The 10,397-nt window shown below is 34.7% G+C and overlaps 1 protein-coding gene across 3 annotated transcripts; it reads right to left on the bottom strand.

The window, feature by feature from the left end:
• Window positions 1-1,076: 1,076 nt before the first annotated feature.
• LOC121782830 (pentatricopeptide repeat-containing protein At4g13650-like) lies at window positions 1,077-6,857 on the bottom strand. Of its 3 annotated transcripts, none has more exons than XM_042180798.1 (4): window positions 6,570-6,857; window positions 3,299-6,328; window positions 3,094-3,191; window positions 1,077-1,169 (listed from the first exon to the last, which is right to left on the bottom strand). In XM_042180798.1, exons 1-2 carry the CDS (start codon window positions 6,651-6,653, stop codon window positions 3,371-3,373), a joined length of 3,042 nt encoding a protein of 1,013 aa, XP_042036732.1. In that variant the 5' UTR covers window positions 6,654-6,857; the 3' UTR covers window positions 1,077-1,169; window positions 3,094-3,191; window positions 3,299-3,370. The 3 variants fall into 3 exon arrangements, with proteins under 3 accessions (XP_042036732.1, XP_042036731.1, XP_042036730.1); XM_042180797.1 differs by lacking the exon at window positions 1,077-1,169 and adding an exon at window positions 1,793-1,816; XM_042180796.1 differs by lacking the exon at window positions 1,077-1,169 and having other exon boundaries at window positions 2,914-3,191.
• Between the last annotated feature and the right edge of the window lie 3,540 nt (window positions 6,858-10,397).

Genomic DNA, 10,397 nt, shown 5'->3' with positions numbered 1-10,397 from the left:
AAAATTTCAGGGACGGTGGAGTATTTGTTTATATTATTGTCATATTTTTTTAGAATTATAATTTATAGACACTCACTGTCACACCCATATATATGTCTTGCCGACTTTATTTAGCAGCTTGATTAAGGAAAAATTATCAACTAAACATTGCCGACATTGAAACATAGCATGATTAGGGCCTAATTAACACCACTAGTAATTATGGGTAAAATTAATTAGTAGAATATGAAGCATAATTACCAAATATTATGTACTTTTTTAATTTATTAATATTTCACGTGCATGTATAATATCATTATTGCAATGTGATAATCCATGCCATTAGATACCTGTACTAGTTTTCAGTTTTTTTATGACCCAAAAAATGTGTTGCATCAATCAAGATTGTATTCAAACGGTCATCAAATTTCAAATTCATGATAGTGAATTGACTAAGTTCTATTTCTATATGTCTATATAGGGATTATCTCACAAATATGGATTACTTTGTTCGAATATTCCTTTTATAAATTATAAGTAGTACATTATAAAATGATGGACAAAGTGGCGGCTGATTAGCTAGATTATTCATGTAAATTTTTTGAAATGTATTAGAGATTGTAGTCAACTAATAGTGACAAGAAAATCCAAGACATCAATTTTGGTTGGTTATACAATTCTAACTTTTTATATGTTGGTCCCAAATATCAATTATCATTATATATTTTGCTAGGGAAAAGACCAACTATATGTCCATAAACAGTAGTGACACTGAAAAGAAATAAATGAACCAAATTGAAATACATATATTTATATTCATGCAACATTAATGGATGAGAAATTCTATAGAACTCGGCACCTCATGCAATAATGTCTAAGCTTCTTGCCGCTAAGACAAAGGCTCTGGACAAATGCTATAGCTTCTTCAAAACCCTAATATTGTTACTTATATATGTATCCTCCATTCAATTTTTTTGTAACATCTCATATTTAATTCGAAAAGGTATCTGAAAATACGAGATGTAAACGAACACACGAGCAATTTAACGTCGGAGGAGTGCCCTAATAGTATCTTCATCCACATTTCCAGAAGCAAGAAGCTGAGAGAGTCTCTCACTTAGATCATCCATCTCTTTGTGCAGTTTCTTGAGGTAATTGCATGTCTCCTTCAAAATCTTTGTTGCTGAAACCTATTTTAATGAACAAGAAAAAAATAAAAAAATTTATTTTCTTCATACTTCCAAACACATGCATGAATATGTAATGCCTAATTGTTCATATTTAGCTAGTGAAAGTCACCATATCAACTTTTTAATTTCTTATTGCTATTATTTTTCATTTTCTCCAATAGTTTAGATATATGATGATGGGTCTTTTTTGACCTATTTCCAATTGTGTCTTCCATATCTTGAGGTTTGGTTAAGGGAAATCTGTATGTGAATACTAGCTCTTTCTTTTTTGTCTGAACCTTGTGTCTTGTTTGTCTTTATATCATAAAATCAATGTTTTTATGAAGAAGAACTGCATAGATGGGGTGGTCTTAAACTTGATGTTTAGGGAAAAAAATATATTTCTTGGGAAAAAATCTATAATTACAACAATTCAGACATTAATTTAATTAAGTTAATACTTCATATTTATAACTTACCTTTGTGTTACACCTTGAACTTGAATCTGGCAACAATGGATGCAGCTTCAAGATCATTGATCTCATCTTCTGTTATTCTTGAACTTCTTTCCCTTCTACTTGACATAATCTCTCTCTCTCTCTCTCTCTCTCTCTCTCTCTATTGTTTGTGTGGAGAAGTGGGAAGATGTAAGGAGAGGAAATGAAGGTCTTAAAAAGGAAATGAGAAATGGTGAGGGTTAGTTAGAAAAGGTAATAGACAGTTGAAATAATACAAAAGAAAATTATTGCTATTTGCCCTTTTGCAAAGGTAGCAATTAGAAAAAGAAAATCTACCTTTTCAATCAAGTTAATTCTATTTAATTTCGGTTGCTACTATATTTATTACCTTGGGAATATATTATGCTGATCTATGTAAACTAATTCGCAGCCAAATTTTATGAGATGCAAATTAAGTTTATATTTAAAGGGAAATTAGGTATACTGTATAAAATTCAGTTACATGTCAACTCAAATTGCAGCAAAAAATAACTTGCAAATAACAAATACAATCATAGCTAGTTACAATTTTTCACATTTTTTATTTGGCGAAGTAAATTAAAGTCTATATAGCTTGGATGTTCACTTTAAGGATTCAATTTATAATCATATTTGAACCTAATTTACACAAAATTTAACAACCGGTTTGTATAAAACTAACAAAATTCCATATGCATCGATATTAATAATAAAGTATTATAACCCGACAATATAAGAGAAGATCCTAGAGGGAATAGAACACGTGTATGCATTGGATTGGTTAAACAGGATTGCACCAAATAGATTCCTTGTTTGTTTCTCATTTTCTTGCTGTTGTTGGGATTGGATTTGGGAATAGGATTTCTTGTCCTTTTTGTTGACATCTCTCTCCCTGTGACATTGAAATTGTGTCTCTTTACAGACTCCAAGAAAATTATTGGACCTTGGCAGCATTCACCATCCAAGAAATTTGGCCATAATTTTTGGGGTTAGTTCTCTTGTTTGGTATTAATTTTGCAATTTTCAAACTTGCACAGAGCATAACCACCCAGCATTACTATATAAGTGCTGTTGCAATGGAAATTAATTATCTGCCAATACAAATTCCATGTACATATCCATTGAACCAAGTAGTTTTGTTTCCTGTCCATCATTTAAAGTCCTTAATTTATTAGGGGTGATTAGGAATTGTCATATAAAACGTGTACAAACTTTTTTGGTAGTTACTTATTTTATTGTAAAGATTAGAACTTTGTTCTATCAAATTAAACATTTAATTTCGTATTGGGTACAAGAATAATTTCGATGTTAATTTATATGATAAACCAATAAATTACATGATTTTGACACTCATCTAACACAACTAATTATCTCCAATTTTATGCCAAGAAAATATGTACTAAGCGTATGAGAAAATCAAAATAAAAACCAAAAGAGCTGATAAACTTAGGAAACATGATAGGCCTTACAACTTGCAGCAGCCAGTGTAGTTCCAGTGTAGTTTGTGTTGCGCTCGTGCCTCCGGCCTTCCAGTTTCGAGAATGCTCCTTTTCTCCCACGGTGTATCCTGTAGCAAGGCTACTTACAATCAGCACGAAGTTGTAAAAGAGTCTCCGCATACTATAAATTTTCCTAATCAATCTATACTCGGATATAATAAAAATCAAACGTTACCGGTTTGGGCTCCCTCTCATTGTGTGAAGACTGAGACAGCTTGCAGATCTCTTCATGCTTCTGTATGCCAGTTTACCAATAATCTTTACAAGAACAGCTTCCATCTTGGAAATGATGGAAGCGATAGGCATCCCGTACAATGATAGGCCGATCAACCACCTTTGAGATAAACTTAATCCAGTTATGGCAATCGTTACAGACGCGCAGATTCTTCATGACATGCAAGGGGATGATATCTGGAAGACTTAAAAGTCCAAAAGCAACAGCCAACTTTTCACTGTGAATTTGTGCAGTCAGGTCCTTCTGCCTAAGCTCCGCATCGTTCCATAGGCTACTTTGATCTGGCACATAACCAATTGCAGCCGCCTTCTTGGTTAGTTCATCCAAGTACTTGTATATCTCGTCTGCAAGAGGATGGAGTCTATCACCGACAAAGAATGCATGGACTGTATTTTTCACTTCAATCCAACTACGACCAGCCTCTTTCTTCACACCTCTGTCTCTCATGAGGAGTCTTGTGCGATCCCGATGACCCCATTCACCGGTAACAGCATACATGTTCGACATAAGGACATAAGTAGCAGAATGGTCAGGTTCTAACTCCAAGAGATGCTTCGCTGCAACTTCACCAAATTCTCTGTTTTTGTGGACCGTGCAAGCACTTAAGAAGGTCCTCCAGATCATAGCATCTGGTGTGATTGGCATAGACTGCACAAATGCTTTTGCACGGCCGAGTTGACCTGCCCTTCCAAGAATATCGACCACACATGCATAATGTTCTTGTTTAGGTACTAAACCATGTTGTTCACTCATGGACTTGAAGTAACTAAGCCCCTCCTCCACCAATCCTACATGGCTACAAGCAGTCAAAACTCCAATATACGTTATATGATTTGGCTTTAGCTCGAGGATATTCATATCGTCAAAGAGCTCAATAGCTTTTCTACCGTATCCATGTTGAGAATAACCGGTGATCATTGAATTCCATGAAATTTCATTCTTCTGAGGCATCTCAAGGAACACCCTCTTGGCATCATTAAGGCATCCACACTTTGCATACAATGTTACTAAGACATTGCACACTTCAGTCTCGCTATTATGTCCTGTTTGAAGTATCCTGCCGTGAATTTGCTTACCTAGTTTAACATGTGCCAAATTTGCAGCAGCACTAATAGCAGAGCCATAGGTGTACATATTAGCCACCTCTCCAGCTTGTGTCATATGAGTGAAGACCTTCATTGCTTCTTCGTGGTTTCCACTCTGTGCAAATCCTGATATCAAACCATTCCATGTAACATTATCTCTAGAATGCATTTTCTCAAATGTCAAGTGTGCTTCTTGTACACAACCACATCTAGCATAGAGACATACAAGTGCATTCCCAACTGATATATCTGAAGAGAAGCCGGAGACAATAGACTGACTATGAATTTGACGTCCTTGTTTTAGAGATTGAATTCCAGCACAAGCACTGATAGCACTTGCTAATCCTATATTATCTGATTGAATCCATCGTTCTTGCATTTCCTCGAAAAGTTTAATAGCTTCAGCAAACATGCCATGTTGAGTATATCCAGAGATCATAGCTGTCCAAGAAACTATATCATCTTCGCTAAGCCGTCTCAAAATTTTCATGGCAGTTTCAAGTTCACCATTTTTGGCATACATATCGATAAGCACACTACAGACATACACATTTGGCTGAAATCCAGTTTTTATAGCCTGGGTATGAACTTGTTGTCCTAGATCAAGTTCTCCGACAGAAGTGCACGTTCTTAGAATGCTAGGGTATGTGTATTGGTTAGGTTTCAAGCCCATAATTTGCATACGTGAAAAAAGGTTAAAAGACTCGTGCAGATCTCCTAGCTGTCCATATGCCACTAGCATCATATTCCATAGCACCACATTATCTGTTTGCATTGCAAGGAAAAGCTTATGAGCTGTTTTAACATCAGAACATTTTACGTAAAGGTCTAGCAGAGAACCCTCGATAATGATATCCGCACATATTCCTGCCTTGATTGCATATGAATGCAATTGCATTCCCTTATTAAGATTCCCCATTGAAGAACTACTACCCAGCAGACTCGCAACCGTAACACTATCTGGTTTTAAGGACTCAGTCTGCATTTTCTCAAACAATTCGACAGACTTACCAACTGATCCTTGCATAGAGAACCCTGATATGAGAGTGTTATATGAAACTTTATCCCTTTGCTTCATTTCACTAAAAACCAGTTCAGCAGATGTTAAGTAACCACATCTAGAATAAAGTGAAAGAAGAGAGTTGCACACATATACTTGTGACGAGAACCCCCACTTGCATACTAGAGCATGAAGTTGCTGACCTACTCGATATAAGCTTATCTTAGTGCAAGCACTTAATATGCTTGAAAAAACATATGGAGTTGGATATACTCCTATCCTTCGCATCTCACTATAAAGTTGAATACTCTCTAGTTCATGACAATTACGAGACAAGCCTGATATCATGGCAACCCAAGACACACTATCCCTCGCACGCATATTTTTAAATGCTTGAATTGCAGAATCCACACATTCATTCTTCAGGTATAAGTCAATCAGAGGATTGCAAACATGAGGAATTTTACTTGAACCACAGCAGATGATCTTAGCATGAAGCAGTTGGACAAAGTGAAAAGAAACTTTAGCACCGATGCAAGCCTGCAGAACATTAAACACGGCATCATCCTCTAGAGTAGCAATCTTGTCGAGCTCTCGTGAAATGGTGAATACTTCCCTGTGTGAATCCCTCCCAACATAAAACGATCTTGTTTTCTCGTAGAAGCTCGAATTTCTACATTCTGAAACACCATTCAATACCTCTGATACATTCAACTCTTTTGCAGGTGTACTCCGATTGACAAGCCCCACGGAAACTTCATCGTTTTCACACAGCTCGGTTTTCAAAATTCCCCCTTCAATGTCATTGCCATTTAGCGAGTCTACAACATCCAGGTATTGCTCTAGAGCACCTGCATTGTAATTTCGATGATTTTTACTAATTTCCTGCAGCAAGCCAAGAGCACAAACTGTTAGGTTTCTTTGTTTTCCAAACTAATTTCTCCTAATTAGCACCAACTTCCATCAGTTGAAAATTTTTTATCATCACAAAAGTTTATCAATACATAGGTTTCTACCAAGGATTTAACGTCTAATTGCAATTCAAATACTTTTACATAGAGCTCAATACAGCTGCCCTAGTTTACTAAAACAGCTAACAAAAACGAAGCAAGGAGTTAAAACGAACCTTGTTGGGGAAGTTCACTGAAGCTACTAACTGCAATCGCTGCAAGGAAAAGTGCGCAAAGTAGCCACGTCGAGCTAGCAACATCCAACCACTCTCTACTCCCTTGAGAAATGTAGTTAATGAAACGTAGAAACATAGATGATGAGGAGGAACTTAATCATTAACAGAAGGAAGGCGGAGGCGGCGCTGTCGACTGACTGAGTCGGCGACTTGCCGGATTCCGATTAGGAAATCAATATTGCAGATTGGGGATTTTGGAGAGAGAAAGGAATCGATTGTTAGAGAGAAGGAGATTGGGCTTTTTTCATAAATAGTATTGGGCTTTGTTAGTTAAAATATATTGGGCTTGATTTGATAAAAATTATGGCCTTGTTTTAGAGTAATTAATTTTGGGCTGCAGAATTTAAAATAATATTTTTTTAATTAAATGTTGGACAGAAATTAAACCGATTTTGGGCCCAAATTGGGAACTAAATTAAATTATGGTTAACTAAATTAATCATATAAAAATTTTGGAATTAGATGGAATTAATAACCATTCATGCTAATAGGACCAGTTAAATAATTCAAGCAACCAATTGAACCTTTAAGTTAATTCCATCACTGAATAAATGTCATAAAGTAATGACTTGCCCCCAAGCCCGACGGATGTCCTCGGAGAAGCGTGTTTTGTCCTCACGTCACACTCCACCGAATTATTAAACTCACAATCCATTATGGAATCAATGTATAAAAATAAGGCTCATATTGCATTACCTTTACCTGTCCATTTTCTTTCTCAAAATTAAACAATTTTTTAAAATTCACATCGTCGTTATGTAACTTTAAATTGCAAACGGGAAAAAGTATTTTCGAATGCGATGTGCAGCATCATCTAAGAAATTTAATGCATAGAAAATTTAGCTAATATAGCAAGTGATACCTAAGATTGAGGCATCACACACCTAAAATGAACTAACTCGTTGATCTAAGGAAATAACTTAGGCCGAAGTAAGCCGCAATTTTCGCTAATTTAAACAAGTAATTAATAGAGTCCATTTGTCCTAGCGGCAAGGAGTTTAGACATTATTGCATGAGGTGCTGAGTTCGAGTCCTCTTGACATCGGTTTAATTTTCTCCTTGCTATAAGAGTTTAGTTGTAATTAGCAGTACTAATTTGCAAACCGTAACTAAATCAAAATCCTAAATTGCGTTAATCAACCATTTTCGAAAATTTAAATGCATATTATACTGCGCTAGTAGCTCAATAATTAATTCAAATTGAAATGATTCTAAATCGACCCCATTTACATAAACTAATGAACTTCTCGATGCTAGAAAAATTAAAACCGTGCATGGCATCACATACACATTATTATTCTTCTACTCGTAGAGACAGAATATCATGTTAAATTATGACAAAATCCAAGATACTAATTGATAATTAATTTATTTTAAATATATCATCAACTTGCTAAAAAGTTTAATTAATCCCACCCAATAACTAATTAGTCCTCATTAGCTGTTAATTATGGCCATGACATGTTCTTGGTTAAGGATGAACGAGATGAATGTCTCCACGTATGAAGCAAGTACCAATTGATACTATATATACATTTAATACTGCAAATTTGCAGCCACCAATCGTCATTTAGAATGTCAGAGAAACTATATATATCAAGTTGTATTATAGTAGGAAATTTTATTGCAACTTGATTTATGTGACAGAGTCGCAATATACTTAATTCAGTGCAAAAGCTTGTTTGTTAAGTTATTAGTTAATTCCCATCCCATGGAAATGAAAATATTCGTCAAAGGGAAAAAATTTGAATTTACTTTTACATATAGACTAAGTTTTAACTAAACATAGTGTAACAAATTTTCATAAAGATTAGTCATGATTACATTATACTAATATTTAAACATGAATATTAATTTCTTTGTATTCGGTGCATATATATATGGGACTATACAACACAACTTAGTTAGTATGACATTTATCTATCATTTTAAGGGTCGGGTCAATTTACTACTTTAATGAACACTTTATTTTTTAAGTTCGGGTCATTTTAATAAGTCTAAATTTCTAGAAAAATCATAAAGTTTGATTAAATTTTGTTAAGTTCTTTTGACTTTGAAAATCAGCTATAAAAATCATGAAGTTTGGATTTGTAGTTGATTATCTCATGGTGAAAAATTATGATCGCTTATGTTTAATATATTTTCATATTTTCAACCAAACTGGGTTGCTTATGTTTAATATATAATAATCCTTGTTGCAGTCCGTGCGGGCTTGACCCAAAGCGGACAATATCAAACTAATGTTGCAGTCGACGATCCTAACAAGTGGTATCAGAGCCCAGGTGGCTATGGGTTGTGCCTGGATGAGCCCAGGTTAGGGTCGGGCCATGAAGGACTCGGGTTAGAGTCGGGCCTAGGATGACCCAGGGGCCAGGGCTGGAACGACCCATGTTCGTGTCAACTGCGTTCCCGATGTGGTCTCGGTTTGAGGGGAGGTTTGTTGGGGTACAAAACCATCCCACATCGGATGAATAGGGGAAGTTGGAAGGTGTATATAATTCCTGTCCAACCCCAATTAGTTTGAGGCCTTTTGGGAGTGACCCAAAAACAAATCCGTGCGGGCTTGACCCAAAGCGGACAATATCAAACTAATGTTGCAGTCGACGATCCTAACACTTACATCCATATATGATTTTTCGAATGTTATATTTGATAGTACTAACTTTATCAAAAATAAACACTATGGGATAATTGAGAACAAATCAAAATTTTATGATTTTTCTGGCTAATTAATAGTTACATGATTATCAGAATTTGACCAAACTTCATAAGTTTCCCGCAATATAAGTTGCTATTTTATTAATCACTAACTCCAAAGTTCATGTTAAGCCATGAATATAATTCAATTTTGTACATCCATATTATTCATTAGTCTACAATCTAGAATTGATACAGCAAACTAAATTAGAAATTACTTCTATAAGATTCGGCCATTCTTTCCCACTTGAGCAAGAGCTACTTGTTTGTGTGGGATGAATTTTTAATATGCATAATTTAACGAAGGGGGACACTTATTTAGATATGAGTGAGTATATTGTCCTAATACTACAACATATAATTTTTATGTTAGTATATTGTCCTAATACTACAACATATAATTTTTATGTTATTACCATTGTTAATTAGTAGTATGATGTGGTCATGAACCACCTGGGAACTTGTGAATTCATATTGTCTTAAGCTTCAACAGAACAAATAATTGGAATCTACAGAGAGATAAGAGTCAGAGATTGATTCAAATTATACACAAATCTATATTAGAATATAAAAACTCTCCATAAATTGATTAACCAAACGATATTTCTACTGTGAAAAGCTTGGAAAGAAGAGAACAAGAAGATGCTTAATTAAAGCCAGTCACATGCTTCACTAATTATTCAACTCTTGTGGCCAAAACAATATTTTGTTTTACTACTTAATTTTCATAATTAATTTATAGCACATGAAGAAGAGAGAATTACCTGCTTTGGATTCCTTTGTAACAATCTCTCTCTCTCATTAAATTCTTGTTTAGGTTTTTATTATAAATTATTAATTAATTCTTAATTGAAGTCTACTTACGAACTAACCACAATTTAATTGCAGTGATGGCGCTTCCATCTAAAGACAAGTGTGTGTGAAGAACATAGTTCCACAACAAACCGATGTTTACTCAATTATAAATGTCATATTTTGAAATTTTATTTCATTCAAAATTTTAGAGTAAAATTATGCTAAACTCACACATTACAATTCCACCCTTGTCTTAAATAAATGAAAATAATAAAA

This window comes from Salvia splendens, chromosome 20 (assembly GCF_004379255.2).
Source record: "Salvia splendens isolate huo1 chromosome 20, SspV2, whole genome shotgun sequence".
Lineage (NCBI taxonomy): Eukaryota > Viridiplantae > Streptophyta > Magnoliopsida > Lamiales > Lamiaceae > Salvia > Salvia splendens.
The sequence above is the reverse complement of the archived record's forward strand: the minus strand, read 5'-3'. Positions and strand labels throughout refer to the sequence as shown.